We start from the raw sequence: 23,528 nt of genomic DNA, 5'->3' as shown, positions 1-23,528 counted from the left end.
TGTAGCCTCAACCTCCCAGGCTCAAGTGAACCTCCCACCTTAGCCTCTTGAGTAGCTGGGACTACAGGTGTGCACCACGACACTCAGTTAATTTTTAAATTTTTTTTGTAGAAACGAGGTCTCGCTATGCTGTCCAGGCTGGTCTCGAACTTCTAAACTCAAGGGATCCGCCTGCCTCGGCCTTCCAAAGTATTGGGATTACAGGTGTGAGCCACCGTACCCGGCCCCTATACACTATACTTTTATACAACTTGAAGTACAGATTTACACCAGCATCACCACAAATACGTAATGCATTGTGGTATAACATTACTACAGCTATGATGTCACTAGGCAATAGGAATTTTTCAGCTCCATTATAATCTCATGGGACCACAGTTGCATATGCAATCCAACTTGACCAAAACATTGTTATGTAGTACGTGACTGCAGCTTGGGAGGCCAGCACCGAACCCAGAGTACCTCTTGTCTCTTGCAAGAAACACATGGTCTTTGAGATTTTAACACTGTCTACCCGTTATTCCCCATTAAGCCATAAGTGCTTCTTGGGCGGGTACCAGAGACTGGCAAGCTTTGCATCCTCCATAGCATGTGGGAGAGTTCCTTAAATCTCTTTGCCCCTTCTGAGATGGCATTTATCAATATGTCTTGTATTGTAATCATTCATGTCAGGTCATGCCGCTGAACTGTGGGCTCCTAAAGGGTAGATACTGAATCTTTGTATCTGTCCAGAAACAAGCATTCTTAGCTTGGCTCTGCTCCAGGGTGTTAACACTTGCTGTTCTCTTTACCTGGTTCTCTTTCCCCAGCTCATGTATCAGCTGCCACTGCTGCAGAGATGCCTCTCCTGACCATTAAGTCATTGCCTCCACTCCATAGTCTATAATATTATTTTTTAATTTTCATAACACTACCAGTATGTGAAATAATTTTATTGGTTTACTTGTCTTCTTTACAAGAATATAAACTACATGAGAACAGGGGCCTTATTTGCCATGTTCATTGCTATATTATCCAGTTTTTAATAACAGTGCTTGGCAAATAGGTGCTCAGTAAGTGTGAATGAATGCTGACTCAATGCCAAATCAAATGACTAGGAAGTGGGCATTAGTACTTCTTTTCCAAGACTGAACAAAAGGTCAGTATGGATAGTGCAAAACCAAATATGTGGCTCCAGCTTCTAAACTGGTTGGAGAAGAAAGAAGTACCAGTATGAACATCCAAGAACTAGACAAAGCAAACTATAATCAGATGTTGGTGTGAGGCACTGAATCAGAGGCAAGAGAGAAACAGGCAGTGGCTAAAACAGAGCTTGAGAGCAGGAATCATACCTACTCATCTTTCTGTGTCCAGCACTTAACATAGTGGCTGCAGAATAGATGCTCTGTGAGCAATTGTTAAGTTGTACTGTGTAATGGTCCACCGAGGTGATGCCAGTGGATTGTGAGGTACAGAGACTGTGTATAACTTGGTATCTTGGTTTGCAAATATTCCTACTCAACAAATTCTCGACCTAGGTGTATTAAGAGATTCTTTTAAATCTAGAGTATTTACATGTAGGTACATACACAAGACAATGTTTTGGTTGAAATCCATATTACCTATTTATTCAACAAAAAACTGAGTATCTTCTATGGTCCAGGCCATGTCCTTGGCACTGGGAACAGAGATAAATCCTGGCCCTCAAGGAGCTCACAGTCTAGTGGGGGAAAAAAGACACAAGAATAAATAAATATAATGTATTTGGAGTTTGCAAAGGGGGCTACTATGGGAGACAAAGAACAGAGGAACCTAAATATCCTATAGTTAGCATCCACAGGAAAGAAAGACCTGCCAATGTACATTTTTGTAAAGAATAAATAAGGCAATGGTTCTCAAAGTGTGGCTGGCTAATTACCTACATCAGAATCATCTGGAGCACACATTAACAAGTAGATTCCCAGTGCCTTCTGCACAGGTTCTTGATTGTGTGTGTGTGTGTGTGTGTGTGTGTGTGTGTGTGTGTGTGGTGGGGGGTGTACAGTTGATGCCTGAGAATCTGCATTTTAAAAGCATTCTAGGTGATGCTACTGGATCTTAAAGTTTCAGAACTGATGAGATAAAGTTTGTCCTTTTAACTGGAATAAAGAATGATCTACACATCTGAAATGCTAACTTGTGTTAGTCTTTAATGAGGGGCAGGGGAAGTAGAGAAAAGGATGGTAGTTGATATTTTCTACTGTAGTGAAGTTAGTTTAATTCTCACAATAATCCTATGAGGTAGATATTATTATCCCTATTTTAGATGGAAACCTCCCCCCCCAGAATTAGATAGTTTAAGCGATTTGTTCAACAGTAGAGAGCTAATGAATAATAACACTAACATATGAACCCAGATTCACTTAACTCTAAAGCCTGTCCACTTTCTATAACACCATGCTAGCACCAGGGGACAAATTTACTGATTAAATGGTACAATTTTCTTTGAGTTCTTTGCCGGATCTTTCTATGTAAATAAATATAAAGAACAGCTACATGGTACTTTAGTCCAACATAATTATCCATGGACACATCCTACTTGGCAGTTAGGGACAGAGGGCAAATCCAGGAGGAATGATTAAAATGAGTAGCCATTTCTTACTCCTTTTTCCATCATTTCCTCACCCGCTGGTGGAGGTGTAACAATGTATTATATATGGCTAATAACTGGGTCCATCTGGAAAGACAAGCAAACATAACTGGATACCCATAAAAACGACCCCATCTGACGTCAAAAATTCTTGGGACCCAAAACATTCAGAAGGTCAGAAGGCATTTAATGAAAATGGCAGGGCAGAGAAGACTCAAGTTTCTCAAAAGATAAACTGCCAGGACCAGAAGCAGGTCCAGAATTTGCATTAGTTAACAGCTCAACCTTTAGAGAAATAGTGAAAGGATAGCAGCTTCCCCAGTTTAAAAAAAATACTGTCTCTCTCAATACATAGACTCAAAGGTGCAACAAAATAGACACAGCTCAGAGAACAGTGGGAGGTCTATCCTATTTTAAGAGCTTAGGGACAGGCTCCACCTATAAAAATTCTTCTGGAAGGAAGAAAACACACACACACAAACTGCAAATACTGCTTAAATTCCCACTCACCACATTCAGTGTCATACAACCAGATCTTAGGCAGCAGAGTGGAGCATGTTAGATCAATAAAGAAATGTCAAGCCAGGCATGGTGGCTCACACCTGTAATCTCAGCACTTTGGGAGAGCAAGGTGGTGGATCACTTGAGGCCAGAAGTTCGAGACCAGCCTGGCCAACATAGTGAAACCCTGTCTCTACAACAATACAAAAATAAGCCAGGCATGGTGGCATGCGCCTGTAATCCTAGCTCCTCGGGAGGCTGAGGCAGGAGAATTGCTTGAACCAGGGAGGTAGAGGTTGCAGCGAGCTGAGATTGTGCCACTGTACTCCAGCCTGGGCAAGACAGAGTGAGACTTCATCTCAGGAAAAAAAGAAAGAGAAAGAAATGCCATAGTAAAGGCAGCTGACAACAATACTGGGGGCCTTGGGTTCAGAAGGCTGGTGTGTAACCACCATTCTTTCCTCTCACTGAGCTTGGAGCCACAACAGTGACATTACAAACAAAAGATGGGTTTCCAGCTCTGGAGAGCAACTTTCTTATTTCTGGTATTCCAAGCAATTGTTCAGTCCCAAGATGAGTTTTGATAAAATCAGCCCATAGCCCTGATACTATGGACAGTACATAACTTAGATTTCATTATTTTGTATAACAAACATTGTAAGCCAAACTTTAAAAAAAAATTATTGCTATATTTTCCCCACATCCATTCTGGGAACATTTACTTTCACCCACTTTTTTGTATCATGTTTAGAGTTGTTTTTAAAAAAATCATGCAAACCTGGATTAATCTTCTCCTTACAAAAGCATTTTATTTACACTGCACTGATTTATTCCTTCAAACACATAGCTTCTAACAGGTGGAGTTAGAGAAGCGGGTGCCACAAACTATGGTTTAATAGTATGCAGACCCTGTACCGTTTATCTAACTATACCTCAAATTTGCTGATACCCCAAGCCAGCTACACTAAAGCCATCTCTGGGGGGCATCATCTAGATGAAGTCATTATCCTGACGGGAATATCTGGTTATTCTACAGTTGAAACAGGATGTTTGGCTTATGCTTTTGTCCAGATGACCGGTGCATGGGAAGCATTAAAGCCCCTATCTAACTACAGCAGGTCTTCAAGCTTATTATCCTGTCATGAGTTCATAAAAATGACAAACTCATCATTTGGGAGCTATGAGGTCAAAGTGGCCAGAATGCAACTGCGCTGTTACACTGTGCAAAATCAAGTCAACTGCCTTGTAGGTCCTTGTCTGTCTCGTTATAACCTCGAACACTTAAAAAAGAAAACCTCAAGTATGCTGAGATAATTATCAGAATGTTTAGGTACCTTCGTTCCCGAACATCAATTAATAGGGCTCATCTCCATGACTGCTTGCGATAAGCACACAGGGCAACTCATTACCAATTGCTCATTATAAATGCTGAGCTCTTGAGTTCCTGAGGAGGGGGTGGGCTCTAGACTATCGAGGGCTGAGTCTACTAGGTGAAGGGCCAACCTGTACAGTTCTAAGTCTTATTTTGGTTCTGGGAACATTTCAGTTCTGCTCCAAGCCCGCTTTGCTCCAATTCAGCGATGACAGACATATATTTGAACTCATTTGGTCTGAGGTTAAAGGTCTCCACTAACCCGTAGGTCTCTTTCCGATCAGTAGCATAGAAGAGCTGAACTTGGTTGGCGATGCACTGTGCCTCAGCAACATTCTGTAAGGTAAAAAGAATAATGAGGTCCTTTCTTGCACAGGGTCACAAAGCTCTTGTCTGAGTTGTGTGGTGGGTGGGGGCCCTCGCCCAGGAGTCACCACTTCCAGAAAGTTTCCCTAACTTCTTGACGTCCCTAGTCTTGGTTAGGTGCTCTTTCTCTGTGTACCAAATCATCCTGTGCTTACCACTATCATAGTATTTATCACACTGTATTGTATTTTTCCTTTTCTTTTTTTGTCTATTTTCCCTAGTACAAACTCCTCAAAGACATAGACTGGTTTGTTTTATATCTCTGCAGAGTGACATTTGGTGAATGTTTACTGAATAAATTAATGTGCATGTTCACATTATTTCTCTTCATCCAGTTCCTTAATAACTGTTAAATATATCTCAAGGGGGAAATAAGAGAGCAATAGTTACCTAGCTCTAAGAACCAGTTTGTGAGTGAGAACTGAGTTCTTGACTAACCAGATATACACTTGAATAAAACCTGTTATGATACTACCTTGGTCAGAAAAGTACTCCCAGAGCAAGCTGTGATGGTTTTAAAATTTGCCCACAAATTTTATGATACTCCTCCCTTTGATGGAGCCTAACTTCCCTTTCCTTGAGTGAGGGCTATACTCAATGATTTCCTTCTAACAAGTAGACTATGACAAAATGGTTGGGGGCATTGGTGTGAGCCTGTAGTCCAAGCTACTTAGGAGGCTGAGGTAGGAGGATTGCTTGAGCCTGTCTGGGTAATGTAGTGAGTCCCTCTCTCTTCAAAAAAAAAGGACTTCGAAAAAATGAAAAATGATGGACAATGACTTCTGCTATCAAGCCATAAAGGTTGTAACTTCTCTCTTGCTAATTTTCTTGCTCTGGGAAAAGTCAGTTTCCATGTAGTGAGGACACTCGGGCAGCCCTATGGAGAAACATGATGAAAACATGAGGCCTCTGCCAAGAGCCATATGAGTGGGGCTGGATGTGGATGCTCAAGCCCAATCAGCCTTCAGATGACTGTACCCCTAGATAACACCTTGACAGCAACCTTGTGAGACTCTGAGCCAGAACCACTCAGCTAAGCTGCTACTATAAAAACTGTGAGGTAATAAATGTTTCTTGTTTTAAGCCACTAGGTTTTGTAGTAATTTGTTATGCAGCCATTTATAATTAATACATCAGCAACGGCCCAGGGAAGAGAAGGGGCCACCTTCTTTAAAACTCAGTAGCAAAGAAATGGTGAGCAGGCCACTCTACATGACAGAGGCAGAGAAATTAGCCAGATGTGGTGGCACAAGCCTGTAGTCCTAGCTACTCAGGAGGCTGAGGCAGGAGGATCGCTTGAGCCCAGGAGTTTGAGGCTGCACTGAGCTATGGTCATGCCAGTACACTCTAGCCTGGGTAACAGAGCAAGACTCTATCTCTAAAAAAAAATTAAATAAAAATAAAAATTAAAAAATGATAGAGATGGGGGTTAGAACATAGGCTACACTCTCAAACTTTGCAAATGAGTCACCTCAGACATCTCTTACTTTTGCTATACATTCTGCAGTTCTAGTTGGTCAGAGATACTTGTCCATTATCACCGTGCTCATATGGCCAAAATTAAACCTCAAAAGGTCATGGAAAATTCCCACTAAAAACTTACTGCCAAAAGTATGCTATGTCTAGCTAGAGAATGATGAAGACGGGTTTATAAATAACACAGGCTGTGCTCCACCTCTGTTCCCTCTGTGGGACTTTCAGGACATTTCTCATGAGCAGGCACTAATCTCTGAGACTGCATCTTCAATCAAAAACCTTTTCCCAAAAAGCTGGCTACTTCAAATTAATAGAATTTTAGAGCTAGAAGGGACCTCAGAGATCATCCAGTTCTCATTTAATAGGCTAGGAAACCAAGGCGGATGAAGTTCAGGGATGGCTCAAGGTCAAGTGGCCAGCCAAGGTCACAGCCAGGACTAGACCTCTAGACTCCCTGGTTGGTATTCGCCCCAATTCATCCTGCTGTTTCTGGTAGGGCAAGATAATTAAGACTGATTAAGGCCAATAACTACTTCATCTATTTTACCTTTCTTAAATTCACACATGCCTCAAGAGCAAATCATTTCTAAAGCAAGTGCACTGCTATAATCTGAGGATACCACCACTCTCTCAGTCCCTGGGCTACAGGGCCTCTGACATCAACTTTTATCTGAAGCTTGGGGTAGTGAAGGCAGGAGTAAGTTCAGCTGTGTTCACCTAGAACACTGGTGTTCAAACTATTCTGTAGAGTCCTCGGGGCTCTGTGGAGGTGCCTCAGGTCCCTTCACCTCTGTTTTAGCTGTCATATCCTGGGGTTTTACATAGTAAGATTTTGTTTGGATAAAGGGGTCTTCCTACTACTTTAAAAAGAAGTTTGGGCCGAGCGTGGTGGCTCACGCCTATAATCCCAGCACTTTGGGAGGCCGAGGCAGGTGGATCACAAGGTCAGGAGATTGAGACCATCTTGGCTAACATGGTGAAACCCTGTCTCTATGAAAAATACAAAAACAAAATTAGCCAGGCGTGGTGGTGGGCGCATGTAGTCCCAGTTACTCAGGAGGCTGAGGCAGCATGAACCCAGGAGGCGGAGCTTGCAGTGAGCTGAGATCTAGCCACTGCACTCCAGCCTGGATGAAAGAGCGAGACTCCGTCTCGAAAAAAAAAAGAAGTTTGAAGACCACTAGTACAGTGAGTAGGAAGGTAAGACACAAGGAGAGATGTCTATCTCTCATGGAGGGTTATAAAAAGGCAACCCCCACCAGCCCTTATTCTTCTCCTGCCTTTTATTCTCTTGGCTCTCAACATGAAGCAACAGTCTCCTCCTTTTCCAAGACCCAATAAGATAAATATACTAACTCCCTGTGCTGCTCAATAAAGAGGTATTTTAACAAACTTGATTCCTCCCTTTCAATTTTCAAATCTACAATCAACGCACCAAGTCCTGCCTATTTTATTCCCTACATATTCCTGGGGTCATTCTCTTTCCTCCATCTCTACTACCACTGCTGTAGTTCAAGTTTTCACCGCTTCTTGTGCAGACTATTGCAACTGACTTCTAAATTATCATACTGACTAGACTTGAAACTACAGAATGTTTAGGAAGCAAATAATTAAGGTTAATAATTAATAGGCTAGGTCTTAAAATCCAACTCTTTATGGGTTCTTCTCTGTTCAAACCCTTTAATGACTCTTTTCATGCCCTCAGGGTAAAGCTAAATCTCTAAACACAAACCACCAAACCTTATATACACACACATACACACACACACAAGTGATACCAAACTCTTTACAATACTCCAAGTCATTTTATGTCTCTTAGTGTTTACTTATGCTATTCCCTCTGTCTGAAACATTTCTCCCCTTCTTTATCAGGCTAAACTCCTGCTGTTTGCACGTTCAGTCCGGTGTCATCCCCAGGAAATATTACTCCCTGTGGCCCAGGGATACCGCCCCACTCTCCCTAGAACCTTCTGCATGTCTATCCTAGCACTTACTGCATTTCAATGAAATCATCCATTGACATAGATGTGGAGCCAAATAAAGCTAGGTTTTAAAATATTCCATTAGTTTTTAGCATTAAAGTTAGTTTGGAAGAAATCTCTATTCTCCATGTATTTCGATTCATTTGACGTTAATGCTTTACCACAGTTGGAAATACTATGCCTAAAGTGCACAGTTCATGTGTGAGTATACAGGGGATCATATATTCATGTTATACTTCCAAGTTTCTCTTCTCTAAGTCATGTACAACAAGTTCTAACATGTCTAGTTCTATACTACATTGGAACCTCACAGTCAAGTTGATTTATACAAGGCAAATAAATATGTATTGTCTTATATGTTGTCAAATGTTAAAAGGCCAGAAAGCAAATTTTAACAATGATGAGAACTGTGCAGCAGTTTGAGACCACCAGAGTGAGGTGGTAAAAATGGCAAACAGCAGAATGGGCCTCCTCTGACCTCTAGGATCCACTTGTAATATGATTAGGTGCTGTGCTCTGCCGAAGACCAGAAAATATAGTACAATCTCTATATTGTCACTCACTCACATGGTCAAATTATTTCCTATCTTTCCAGCTCACTTCCAACTGCCACAACCCATTAGGACTCATAATTCTTACTGTCTCTAACCTCCCTTATATTTTCACTTTCCTCATTATCCAGCTTCCATTCCATGGTCAATAATCATTTCTTTGCATTCACCTTTAACTTCCTTCAGACCATTTATGTAAATAAATGAACATGGCTGTGTTCTAATAAAACTTGAAATACTATTTTTCTTTAATAATAGCTTTTATTATTAAACAATTTCTGTATTTCTTTAAGAATAAAGAGATTTTGGCCCGGCGTGGTGGCTCACGCCTGTAATCCCAGCACTTTTGAAGGCTGAGGTGGGTGGATTACCTGAGGTCAGGAGATCGAGACCAGCTTGGCCAACATGGTGAAACCCTGTCTCTACTAAAAATACAAAAATTAGGCGGGCGTGGTGGCACACGCCTGTAATCTCAGCTACTCAGGAAGCTGAGGCAGGAAAACTGCTTGAGCCTGGGAGGTGGAGGTTGCAGTGAGCCGAGATTGTGCCACCGCACTCCAGCCTGGTCAAAAAAAAAGGTTTTTCCCCTAATCATTTAAAGAGGCAGAAAACACTCTTAACTCGTGGGCGTTATAACAACAAGCAGTGGGCTGGATTTGGCCCATAGGCTGTATAGTTTGCTGACGCTTGTCCTAGACAACAATTTTGTACTTCCTTTTTTTGACTCAAATGTCCAACATTTTTCCAACCTTGCTTTCAGCTGATAACTTTTCTTTCTTTTCACTAAGCAATCTGCAGGAAACTTATACTACTACCTCTATCCATCTAATTGTATCAGTGTCCTTACACTTTGGCTTCTCTCCTGCTATCTTATTCCTGGTAAAGATCAACACCTCATTACCAGACTTGCCCACTCAAAAATATCACTTCTCCCTGCTTTCTCCTGTATCATCAACATTTCCCTCTCTACTGGATCTGTCTTTTTTTTTTTAGAGACAGGGTCTGGGTCTGTTGCTCAGGCTGGAGTGCAATGGTGCAATCTCGGCTCACTGCAACCTTTGCTGCTGGGGCGTAAGTGATCCTACTACTTCAGCCTTCCGAGCAGCTGAGATTACAAGTGCATGCCACCATGCCTGGCTCATTTTTGTATTTTTTGTAGACACAGGGCTTCATCATATTGGCCAGACTGGTCTCAAATTCCTGAGCTCAAGTGATCCACCCACCTTGGCCTCTCAAAATGCTGGGATTACAAGCGTGAGCCACTGTGCCCAGCCTCAACTGGACCTTTCCTATCAGCATACAAATATGTTATCTTTCTCATTTTTGAAACAAAAGATACTTTTGGGTGCACTTCTCCACCTCCAGCTAATACCCCATTCTCTCCTTCCCTTTATAGAAATGCCCCTTGAAAGAGTTTCTATGCTGATTCTTCAGTTTGTCTTTCCATCCTCTCTTAAATCTACTCCAATCACACTTTTATGAAACTGCTCTTATAAGGCCCCCAGTGACTTCCATGTTTGTGAAATCAGTAAATTCTCAGTCCTCATCTCATTTGCCCTAATAAACAAGAGATTTTGTGAGTTGAGCAGTCCCTATTCCTTGAAACATTCACTTTTAGCTTCCAGGGCATTCTACCATCTTAATTTTCCTTCTACCTCATGGCCATTCCTTCTTAATCTTTGCTGATGCTTCTTCATCTCTCCAGGGATGGAGACCCTTCTCTCAGTTCTTAGATCTCTTCTCTTCTCTATTTTTACTTACTTCCTTGGTTGATTTCATTCAGTCCCATGGTTTTAAGTACAATCTGTATGCTGACAACTCCCATATTTACATCTCCAGCCTGGACCTCTCCCATGAAGTCCAAGCTCATATATATAATTGTCTACTACTGGGATACTAATAGGCATCTCAGATTTAACACATCCAAAAGTGAGCTCCTGATTTTCCTGTCAAGCCTATTCCTCCTGCAATCTTGCCTATCTCAGTTAATGGCAATTCCATATTCTCAGACAGAATTGTGGCTAACTTTCAGTTGAATGTGATGAATGGAAGGGTTAACATGGAAGCAAGAATGGGAGAGATGGAACTGAATAGCTTCAAGAATAACAGGGAAGTAGAAGCCTCATTGTGTCCTAGGTTTGTAGGTCACTGCTACTGTGAGATATCAGCTGAGTGATATCACTTCTTTCTCCCTATGCAGTTGGTAAGAGAAAGAGAAAAAATAAGTGGGTGCTGTAATGAAGACTGTTAGGGGGAAGTGTCCACTGTTTGGGGACATTCTGAACTTAACCTCTGCCAGATAAATGCGGCTGAAATGAGCAAGGACTAGATAAACAATGTACAGTAATCACAACACTGCTCCTGGCACCTGGATGTGCAGAGAGAACACAGTGGGCATCATTAGCTATGAGCATATGGTCAATGCTCTATCTCAGTGATTCTCATCTAGGAATGGGAAAAGGAGGAAAGAAAAACACTATAAATGATGAATGTTATATAAATGAACAGTATGAAGGAAGATAAAATATTGAGAGCTATCCTAGGCTTCCATACAACTCTTCCTTATAATTAAGAAGCTGTAATTTACTTGTCTACAATCCCTTATCTGAAACCTTTAGGGCCTGATGTGTCTTAGATTCAGAATTATTGGATTTTAGAAAGATAATAGGTATAGATACTGTATAACTGTATATTACGTGACTCCCCATATTCAAACACATTAATATTTCCCTAGTAAAATGCATAATACACCACACCAAATGGGATTAGTTATATAAGTAGTTTCACATCAGTTTAAAGATTCAGTTACCAAATGAGTTCAAGTTTTGTGATCAAATGAGAACAAAAACATTTTGTTCTCAGAGCCCATGGGTTTCAGAATTGTGAATAAATGATTGAGGATCTGTACTAACTTCAGATTGGAAGATCTTCAGCAAGACAACTTTACTGTCAACTTTAAAATAAGTAAGAAACAATGTATATGTAGCTCTCTGAAATTCTCTTTTTTTTTTTTTTTTTTTTTGAGGCGGAGTCTCGCTCTGTCGCCTGGACTGGAGTGCAGTGGCTGGATCTCAGCTCACTGCAAGCTCCGCCTCCCAGGTTTACACCATTCTCCTGCCTCAGCCTCCCGAGTAGCTGGGACTACAGGCGCCCGCCACCTCGCCCGGCTAGTTTTGTATTTTAGTAGAGACGGGGTTTCACTGTGTTAGCCAGGATGGTCTCGATCTCCTGACCTCGTGATCCGCCCGTCTCGGCCTCCCAAAGTGCTGGGATTACAGGCTTGAGTCACCGCGCCCGGCCAGCTCTCTGAAATTCTCTCTCATGAGCTTTGGCAGAATAGTAATACCTTCAGTGCCACGAGGTAAATCCAAAGAGTTTTACAAATTAATTCTTACCAGAAATGTGGAATCCATTTCTGCAGTCATCAGCACTATGCCCTTTTCTTCCTTAAGTTCAGGATAGTGATATAAAATCAGCTGGCTGGCTGCAGCTTCCCCTCGGGTCTGCAAGGTGGAACACTTATCAAGGCACAATAAGGTACCATCACAACAAACTGCAATTTCAAAGCAACAGACAGTCTAGAGGAAATTCTGGCTCTTAACAGCCCCTTGGGTGGCTAGTGAGTTGGAGGACTGGTATGTGGCGGTAAGGTCAGCCTGCAAAGGCACAGTGAAACTGACAGTTTGCACAGTGTTATTTGTGTCTTCAACTGGAAAAGGTTTGGCTTTTTTCCCAGAAAATGTTTACAGTAGGCAGTGAATCTGTCATTGTGACCATACATTTAAAAACAAAATGGCACAAGCAGCTACCAAATCAAGTTCTAAAGAAAGCAATGTGCTTGTGTAATTGCCACTTTTATGGACTAGTGCATTTCACAGCTGAAATCTACTCCCCTTGGCTGGCTCTGAAGACTCAGCTCTTTTAAGCTGTAGCAGTAGCTGGAGAGTTTGCACATGAGCCAGATTTGTAATGTGCAGTTCTAAAATATAATCTGGGTTGGGGGGTGAAGGGGAGAAGGATGGAAACACCATAATTTTATGAAGAATGATCAGGGCAGTAGTGGTTATTAAATCTCAAGTCTAGACTAGGTAGAGAGGATGGGTTCAAAGCTAAAGCCCCTGTATAGCACAGGAGGAAACAATTACATTCAAAAGAAGATTCCTGGACTTTATCTCTAAAATTTCAGTGAGTCTTTTTAATTATAAATATCTAACTATCATTAGGGTACTTGTAACAGTTCAGCATCTAACTTCTCTGAGGCCACGTTCTTCTACGTAATTAGAAATAATAACTAAGTATCTCATGGAGTATTTGTAAGGATTAAAAGGACATAATGTATATAAAACATGTGGCACATAGTAAGTACATCAAATGTCGGTTATTAAAGTATGTGCTCAATAAAAGGTTGTTAGATGTATTACAAAATAGCAAAGTAAAAAGCTGCTCCTTCATTCTATTTTGCATTCTTTACCCCAACTTCAAAGCAAATATAACTCATGCTTGTTTTTTTTGCCACATTTGGCCTCAAAATATAGAATGCCAATCCTAGTTATGATTTAAAATATTTACTTTTATTTTAAAAGTTTTAAAAGTTTTGAATCTAACATTTAAATCTAATTAAAGTTAATATTGTTTTGTTGGAAATAAAACAAAGAAAAAAGGAAGAAAGCAAACAAAATAACATTTATTAAACTATTCACCTGGCATGTTGGAAGGTGTTGACTTAGTTAATAAAACACATTTAAGACTTGGAGCTTTCCTCAAGGGGCTTCTAGCTTGGGTTAAAAATATAACCATCATAACTCAGGCATGTTTGTTTAATGAGGCACATGCAGTATGTGCAACTAGAGGTCTGGGGAAGAGACAAAAGAGAACCAGAAGTAGTCAGAGAAGGTGTTTTGGAGTCTTTTCTAATTTCTAGGTATTGAGGAGGGCCTAGAAAACTAGTCCAACACAAAAAGTATGACAATTCAAGTGTGCCACAATAATAAATGCTAGGAGTAAGTAGATATTCTGTGTCCTTGAGCCTCAGCAAGGGTTTCTAGTCCCACCAAGGGATAATCCTCTTTCCTCTAGAGGAAGGGCACAAGCCACCTACCTGAATATTTATAAGTGCAGTGAAGTGGAGTTCAGTACCTGTCCATTGTCCTACAAAGAACTCATAACCTTCCCTTCTTGGCAGAGCACACAGAAACTGAAAAACAGATATACAAGGAGATGGATGAATAAATGAAATCATTTGCTCTATATCCAACCACCTATAACATTCATTCCATTTCCTCCATATTTGGTTTTTAAAACATTTTTTAATTTTTTTGAGACAGGTACTTGCTCTGTTATCCAGGCTGCAGTGCAGGCATGATCATAGCTCATTGCAGTCTTGACCTGCTGGGCTCAGGTGATCTTCCCCCTCAGCCTCCCAAGTAGCTGAAACTACAGGTGTGCACCACTAAGCCCGACTACATTTTTTTTTTTTTTTTTTTTTTTTTTGGGTAGAGATGGGGTTTTGTCATGTTGCCTAAGCTGGTCTTGAACTCCTGGGCTCAAGCAATCCGCCTCCCTCAGCCTCTCAAAGTGATGGGGTTATAGGCGTGAGCCACTTGCTCCCAGCCTAAAACATTTTTTTAAAATTAAGAAATTCGTATGAGGCAATAAACACTCATGTACTTACCAATCCACCTAAGAAAGCATCAGAAATACAATTGAGGTTCCCTCTGCATTCCCTTCTAATCCCATCTGAGTTAACATCTATCCTGCATTTGGTGTCTATCCTTCTTTTTCATATTTTAACACTTTAAATGTATATGTATATAACTGTAAGTAAGAACTAGTAGTTTACAGGCTGGGCATGGTGGCTCACACCTGTAATTCTGGCATTTTTGAAGGCCAAGGTGGGAGGATCACTTGAGCTCAGGAGTTTGAGGCCAACCTGGGCAATATAGTGAGACCCCTTCTCTACAAAAAAACAAAAAGATTGCCGGGTGTGGTGGCATGCGCCTGTTGTCCCAGCTACTCAGGAGGCTGAGGCAGGAGGACCGCTTGAACCCAGGAGTTTGAGACCAGCCTCGGCAACACAGTGAGACCCTGTCTTTAGAAATTTTTTTTTTAAAGTAGTAGTTTATATGTTTAAAAACTTAAATCTTACCAAAGTGTATGTATCCTTTTGTAACTTTTTTACTTCACATTATGCTTCTGAGATTTATCCATGTTGATATCTATAACTCTTAATTCATAAATATCTCACTGTTGTATGGAATTCTACTGTAGAAATTTATCACTATTTATCCTTCTCTTGATGGGTGTTTCAATTTCCAAACTTTCTAATGCTGCTGAATTAGCTCTTGTTCCAATTGCTGTAATTACTTCACATTCTATTAGATGAGGCTGATATTGGAGCATGGCTCCAGACTAAACACCAAAAAATAAGTTTTATGCTCAAGATGTTTAGAATTGGGGATGAGTAGCAGAGAAAAGAATGGTGCCAGAACAAAACAAAAGTAGAAAGCAGCCCAATACACATTAGTCACAAATTATCTTCTTATTGCCAACCACTCAGGCTCCAATTTTTATTATTAGATGAGATAAACTTAGTGCCTACCTGACAGATGATCCCTTGCTAGGGAAAATACTTTTTTAGAGCTTTATTGAGGTACACTTGAAATACAACAAATTGTACATATTTAAAGTACACATTTGATGAGTTTGACATATGTGTATTGTGAAACCATAATCAAAATCAACATAATGAACACAGTTATTACTTCCAAGTTTCTTTGCCCTTTGTAGTTCATACTTCCCTATCCCTCACTGTCCCTAAGCAACCACTGATTTGCTTTCTGCCACTATGGGTTAGTATGCATTTGTAGAATTTTGTAAAAATGGAACCACAGAATAAGTACTTTTTTGGTTTGGTTACTTTCACTAAGCATGATTGTTTCATGATCTATCCATGTGTGGGAACAAGAGTGACTTTATTTTAAATGCTAGTCCAACATGTGACTTCTGATTAACCCCAAGTCCAGGAATGCCTCCCAAATGTCTAGTTGATGTATTACTCTTTATGTAGAACCATCTATTCACTGTAAGTTTCTTCCAAAACAATCCTTGATGCTGTTGCAGAAATAAGAGGCGGTGATGACTGTATCCACATACACGTTCCTTCCAGAGCATGTATACTTTCCCCAAGATATAAGATATATTGGGTCTATCTGGTTGTGGTGTGGAGATCTACCCGTCTTGCAGCCACTCAATACCACACTTCTGTCTGTAAGTTCCCCCAGTAAATCAACCTGTACCCACAAATTGGATTTGTCTGCCTCTTTCTTTGGTTTCTCAGCTCCTTCAGCATTTGGGGGTCATTTTGCACATATGGCCCCTTTGCAAAACACCATGTTGTTGAATGTATCAATAGTTCATTTGTTTTTACTGCTGAATATTACTCCATTATGTATACACACACACACACACACATACACATGCACACATTCTCTCTTTCCACAATTCCTGTGCACTAGTGACAGACATTTGAATTGTTTCTAGCATTGGTTGTTACAAATAAAGCTGCTTGAACATTTGTGCACAAGTCATTCTATGGACATATTCTTTGAGTTCTCGGGAAAATATCTAGAAATGGAATGGCTAGTTAGTATGGCAGGTATATGCTTAATTTTTAAAGAAACCACCAATTTTCTAAAGTGGTTGTACCATTTTGCAATATGACCAGCAGTATAGGAGAGTTCCAGGTGTGCCACATTCTTACCAACACTTGCTATGATCAGTTTTTGAAATTTTAGTCATTCTAATGGTATCTCACTGTGGTTGTAATTTGGATTCCCATTATGACTAATGCTATCAAGTATATTTTCAGGTGCTTATCTGCCATTCTTTGATAAAATGTTCAAATCTTTTGTCCATTTGTCTGTCCTCTTATTATTGAGTAATAAGAGTTTCTGATATAACTTGTGCTGCTTATGCCTTTTGGCTATTGTGACTAATGTTGCTATGAATGTAGAAGCTATTTGGGTATGCAAATAGAATACTTTAATTTTGATGAAATCTAATTTATTTATTACTATTTTTTTGAGACCAAGTCTCACTCTGTCACCCAGCCTGGAGTGCAGTGGTGTGACCTTGGCTCACTGCAGTCTCTACCTCCCAGGTTCAAGCGATTCTCATGCCTCAGCTTCTGGAGTAGCTGAGATTACAGGCACACACCACCACGCCTAGCTAATTTTTGTATTTTTAGTAGAGATGGGGTTTCACCATATTGGTCAGGCTGGTCTTGAACTCCTGACCTCAAGTGATGCACCCACCTTAGCCTCCCAAAGTGCTGGGGTTACAAGGGTGAACCACCACACCTGGCCTATTTTTATTGTTTTGAGACATGGTCTTGCTCTGTCGTCTAGTCTGGGCTCACTATAACCTCCACCTCCAGGGCTCAAGTGATCCTTCCACCTCAGCCTCTTGAGCAGCTGGGATGACAGGTGCTTGAAAATTTTTTTTTGTAGAGACAAGGTCTCACTATATTGCCCAAGGTGATTTTTTTCTTTTATAGTTTGTGCTTTTTGTAATGTACTTATGACATCTTTGTCAAACCCAAGGTAATTTAGATTTCTTCTTTTTATTTTCCTTTACAACTTATATTTATGGGCCAGATGCGGTGACTCATGCCTGTAATTTTAGCATTTTGGGAGGCTGAGGCAGGCAGATCAATTGAGGTCACGAGTTTTGAGACCAGCCTGGCCAACATAGTGAAACCCTGTCTCTACTAAAAATATAAAAATTAGCTGGGTGTGGTGGTGGGCTCATGTAACTTCACCTACTCAGGAGGCTGAGGCTCAAGAATTGCTTGAACCTGGGAGGCACAGACTACAGTGAGCAGGGATCATGCCACTGCACTATAGCCTGGGCAACAGAAGAAGACTCTGACTCAAAAAAAAAAAAATCGTCTCTACCAAAAATAGAAAAATTAGCCCAGTGTGGTGGCTAATCCCAGCTACTTGGGAGGCTGAGGCAGGAGAATAACTTGAACCTGGGAGGTGGAGGTTGCAGTGAGCTGAGATCATACCACATTGCACCCTGGGTGACAAAGGAAGCGCCAAAAAACCAGTTACACTTACTTCTATGATCTACTTAAAAAAAAAAACAGTTACATTTACTTCTATGATCTACTTTAATTTTTGTATACACTGTGAGGTAAAAGTAGAGGTTCTTTTTTTGTGTGTGCACCATCTTCAATTGTTTTAGCAGCATTTGTTGAAAAGATTATCCTTTCTCTAATTTATTGACACCTTTGTTGAAAAACAACTAACCACATACGTTTGTCTATTTCAGGACTCTACTCTGTTCCATTAATCTACATGTCTATCTTTGTACCAATATCATACTGTTTTAATTACTGTATCTTTGCAATAAGTCTTAAAATCAGGAAATGTAAGTCCTCAAGCTTTGTTCTTTTTCAAAATTGTTTTAGCTATCTCAGGTCCTTTAAATATCCAAGTAAAAATTTAAAACCAGCTCATCAATTTCTTAAATGCCTAGTGGGGTTTTGAATAGTATTGTATTTCATCTAGAGACCAATTAGGAGAGAAGTGACACCTTAACAATACCAAAGGCTAGGCACAGTGGCTCACACCTGTAATCCCAGCACTTTGGGAGGCTGAGGCAGGAGGATTGCTTGAGCTGAGGAATTTGAGACCAGCCTTGGCAACATAAGTGAGATCTTGTCTCTATTAAACATAAAAAAAAAATTAGCTGAGCATGGGGGTGCATGTTTGTAATCCCAGCAACTTAGAAGGCTGAGGTGGGGGTATTGCTTGAGCCCAAGAGATTGAGGCTGCAGTAAGCTATGATCATACCACTGCACTCCAGCCTGGGCAACAATGTAACATCTTGTCTCAAAAAACAAAACAAAACAAAATATAACAAGCTGAGCCATCCAATCCATGAATATGGTATATATCATTTCCACTTACTTAGGTATTCTCTGTTTTCAGCAATGTTTCCAAAAATGTTTTGAAAACCCGAGAAATCATTACTGATACCAAGTTAGCTGGTCCATCCCACCTACTCCTTTTCCCTTAGGCCTTCTGACAGCTCAGTATTTCAGCTACAACCTCTTAATTCCTTTTAGGCACATATTACCAGGATAGCATGGCCAAAATGGTGAAGAAAACTGCCAATAAAACTGGCATCTCAGCCCAGTTTGAACAGCTATTATGAAAAAAAGAGACAACCTGTAATCCCAGCACTTTGGGAGTCTGAGTTGGGAGGGTCATTTGAGGCCAGGAGTTGAAGGCCATCCTGGGCAACACGGTAAGACCTCATCTCTAAATGAAAAAAAAAAAAAAAAAAAAAAAAAAAGCTGGTGAAGATGTGGAGAAAAAGGAACTTTTATATACTGTTGGTGGAACGTAAATTAGTATAGCCATTATGGAAAACATTATAAAGATTCCTCAAAAAAACTAAAAAGAGAATTACCACATGATCCATCATTCCCACTACTGGATATATATCCAAAGGAAAGGAAATCAGTATGTTGAAGAGATAGCTGCACTCCCATGTTTACTACAGCACTATTCACAATAGCCAAATATGGAATCAACCTAACTGTCCATCAACAAATGAAAGGATAAAGAAAATGTGGTGTCTATACACAATGGGATATTATTTAGCCATACACAAAAAAAACAAATTCTGTCATTTGTGACAACATGGATGAGCTTGAAGAACATTATGTTAAGTGAAATAAGCCAGGCACAGAAAGACAAATACCACATGTTCTCATTCGTATGCTGGAAGCTAAAACAAAAAACAAAAAAACTAATCTCATAGAAGTAGAGAGTAGAACAGTGGTTACTAGAGGAGGGAATAGCCAAAGGTTGGTTAAGGGATACAAAAGTACAGCTAGATGGGAGAAATATGTTCTAGCGTTCTATGGTGCTATAGAGTACTATAATTAACAACAGTTTATTGTATATTTTCAAGTAGCTAGAAGAATGGATTCTGAATGTTACCAATACAATGAAATGATAAATGTTTGAGGTGACAGATGTGCTAACTATTCTGATTTGATCATTACACACTGCACACATGTATTGAAATACCATACTGTACCCCATAAATATGTATAATTATGTCAATTAAAAATAATAATAAAAGCAAAAAAAAAAAGTTGAAAAGATTAAGGTCTCAGATGTCTTCCAAAATGCACTTGTACTGATAGATTAAGATCTACATCAGAAAGGGCTGATGTGGTAGGGAGCTAAAAAGCCAGAGGCTTACTGGGCCAAACCCACATGATTTCATAAGGCTGAAAATGTAACTTATTAGTACAATCAACATGTGAGCATCTTTATTAAGTAAACAGAGCACTAAAACATGTGAGACAGTATGGAATATGATGTGATAGGCTGGAAAATACTTGTTTGGCAACACTGATAAGTAACCCTTACATGATCACCAGAAACTTACTGTTGGACAGGACTGAGCCCGGTTCCAGATCAAATCAAACTTTTCTGCCTGCAGGTTGGAAAAGAATAAAGTTAACCTACACAAAAAAACACAAAAGGCCACAATCATATGTAAATTCATCAAGACTGAATTCTAGAATTATAATACAACTAAAACAGTCTTTTAAGTTTCATTATTTTCAAATCACTCTTATGACAGAAAGACAGGAAAAACCAGACGTCTGTTTTGCTGTTCATTGTCAGAATTATGTGTAAAGACTAGGTGCACCAATGCTCCAAATGCTCCAGGGAACTTTAACAAGTATCAGAGACATCAAGTCACCAAGTTAGTTTGAGGGAGAGCTGGGAAGGCCTGTTCAAACAATGAGTCAGTATCAGAGATCTAAAACATCATGAAAGAGAAGACTCTTCTTCTGGCTGTTGAATTCATGTAGGATAAGGGTATACATATATGAGAGATTAAAAAAAAATAGTGATACCATCATAACTACCAAAAGGCCCGGCTTTATCCTCCATCTATATGTTTTCCTCCTTAATCTCACATTTACTCATGTAATCTCTGTATACATTTGTGTGCTTGATAGAAACTTAACCTAAGCCCCCACCCCTCCTTCAGGGAAAAGCAATTAAAGAACTAGCTGATAATCTATTACTTCAAATGCTTTATTACAGTGGAGGCCAGCAAAACATTAAACCAGAAAAGCCAGCAGCATCCCTTCTCTGTCACAGACCTTAATGGTCAAGCAGTAGATGGTGACCATCTCTAAGAATAATTTCAAGAAGAGAAAGACCAAGAAAATGCCACTTGCTAAGGGGAATATTCGCCAGAGAAAGACTAAGAAGAGGCTCCAACTCAGCTCAGGCATAGGTTGCTTATAGGCAAGAAGGGAAAAAAGCTATGCTACAGGCCCTATCTTAAATTCCAACAGCTTGGTTGGAAAACATCAGTAAGAAAAAAAAGACACCTGGAAATTACTCAGCAACATGAACTTATAGCACGCTCCCTTGTCAGAGACTTGACTCAGAGACATTTCTAAAGTAGAAAGAAGGAAAACAAGAGCCATAAATATACCGTATGGAGCTTCCGATCTCTGGTGCTCAGGGCATAATAAAAACTCTCAGGGCTGTAAAATGCAGCTTCTCAAGAGGCAATAAACATAGGAAAAGTAAAGGCAACTGCCTGCTAGGTTAGAGAAGTGACTCTCATGTTGTAACACTTTCATTTCCCCCTTCAAACTACTTACAGGAATAACTGCGTAGACTGTATCTTTTGCTGCAAAATATTGCTGCCAAATCTGTACAGAAAAGAGAGGGGTGTCTGTGACATGTGGGTAATCTTTTCAACATGTGCCAAGAAATGGTGACAGATTTCATTGTTCAGAGGAATAAGCTATTTGATAACAGAGAGGAAAAACCCAATGTAATGCTTTCATTACTAGCACATTACAAAAAAGATTTAATACAACCCACTCTTACAGATGATTAAACTGTAACTCTTAATAACAAATTCCTGACAGAGAAACTGATTCTATGACTTTAAAAATCATTCCTCTTAATAAGTTGTGTGTGATAGACAACTTCTTTTTTTTCACATTTTTATTTCCTCCCCAAACCCACACTTCCCCAGCCAACTGTGAGCCTTCCCAGAGAGTCAGGACTGGGGCTCAGGGATCAGAGTTAGGCAGAACTGGATGTGAATCTCAGCTCCAGTCATTTACTAGCTATACTACCTTGGGCAAATTACTGAAAACTCCCTAAATAACATCAATAAAATAGCAATAATAACCTCACAGAATTGTCACGACTAGCTGAAATAATGTAGGTCTGTGCTTAGCTCAGCACTTGTCACAGAATAAACACGACAAATAATGTTAGCTTTTGTCAGATATTGTATTAGTCCATTCTCACACTGCTAATAAAGATATACCCGAGATTGGGCAATTTATTTATTTATTTATTTATTATCATTTTTATTATTACTCTTTAAGTTCTAGGGTACATGTGCACAATGTGCAGGTTTGTTACATAGGTATACATGTGCCATGGTGGTTTGCTGAACCCATCAACTTGTCATTTACATTAGGTATTTCTCCCAGTGCTATCCCTCCTCCAATCCCCCACCCCCCGACAGGCCCCAGTGTGTGATGTTCCCCACTCTGTGTCCATGTGTTTTCATTGTTCAACTCCCACTTATGAGTGAGAGCATGTGGTGTTTGGTTTTCTGTCCTTGTGATAGTTTGCTGAGAATAATGGTTTCCAGCTTCATCCATGTCCCTGCAAAGGACATGAACTCATCCTTTTTTATGGTTGCATAGTATTCCATGGTGTAAATGTGCCACATTTTCTTAATCCAGAGACTGGGTAATTAATAATGGAAAGAGGTTTAATTGACTCACCTTCCACAAGGCTGGGAAGGCCTCAAGAATCTTACAATCATGGCAGAAGGAGAAGCAAACGCGTCCTTCACATGGTGACAGGAAGAAGGAGCAAAAGGGGGAAAAGCCCTCTATAAAATCATCAGATCTCATGAGAACTCACTATCATGGGAACAGCATGGAGGTAACTGCCCCTATGATTCAATTACCTCCCACTGAGTCCCTCCCACGACATGTGGGGATTATGGGAACTACAATTCAAGATGAGATTTGGGTGGGGACACAGCAAAACCATGTTAGATATTACTGGCATGTTACAGGCAGCTCTTAAAATCCTGCTTCCAGAAAGTCTTCTACATGTGGAAGAGATAAAGTCTGTTGGATCTATGGTATGCACCAATCAGAAGTCCTACCTCTGCTTGGCACTAAAGAACAAGGAAGGTACAGTTGACCTTCATGATGCAAATACCAAAAAGTAGGGAATAAAAAAATTATATAATAAAATTTGAAAATTAGAAAATAGGGAAAAGGAAAAAATGCCCATAGTCCTACCACCCTAACAAAGACCACTGTTATTTTATTTCTTTCCAGTATGTCTTAAGAATTTTTCTTTTATAGTATACATAGATGTAGCATATATGCAATATTATGTCTTTTTCTTATTTACCATTAACATCATATAGATGCTCCGTGTTCTTATTTTTTACTACCTTTTTTTTTTGCCTTTCCATGCCTTTTTACATGTTATTGGCTCTGACTAGAAAGTCTTTCTTTCCTACCTCTGACCTCCCAAATTCTTCCTGTCCTCTGAAGCTGAGGCTATATG

At 40.0% G+C, this 23,528-nt stretch overlaps 1 protein-coding gene across 2 annotated transcripts in view; it reads right to left on the bottom strand.

Moving 5' to 3' along the window:
• The window catches only part of ATPAF1 (ATP synthase mitochondrial F1 complex assembly factor 1), a 42,921-nt gene that overhangs the window by 6,869 nt on the left and 12,524 nt on the right, over window positions 1-23,528 (bottom strand). Inside the window, exons 5-9 of one of the 2 annotated variants that reach the window (XM_017881712.1) lie at window positions 21,572-21,622; window positions 20,329-20,376; window positions 13,955-14,050; window positions 12,252-12,359; window positions 4,744-4,817 (exon numbers count right to left, since the gene is read on the bottom strand). In XM_017881712.1, coding sequence (XP_017737201.1) covers window positions 4,744-4,817; window positions 12,252-12,359; window positions 13,955-14,050; window positions 20,329-20,376; window positions 21,572-21,622 — 377 coding nt within the window. Of the gene's footprint in view, window positions 1-3,892; window positions 4,818-12,251; window positions 12,360-13,954; window positions 14,051-20,328; window positions 20,377-21,571; window positions 21,623-23,528 lie in introns of those variants that run through there. The other variant, XM_017881710.1, reaches the window with a different exon arrangement.

Source organism: Rhinopithecus bieti, unplaced genomic scaffold (genome assembly GCF_001698545.2).
Source record: "Rhinopithecus bieti isolate Rb0 unplaced genomic scaffold, ASM169854v2 scaffold_12155, whole genome shotgun sequence".
NCBI lineage: Eukaryota > Metazoa > Chordata > Mammalia > Primates > Cercopithecidae > Rhinopithecus > Rhinopithecus bieti.
Note: the sequence above shows the minus strand (reverse complement) of the source record. Positions and strands in the feature narration are given on the sequence as shown.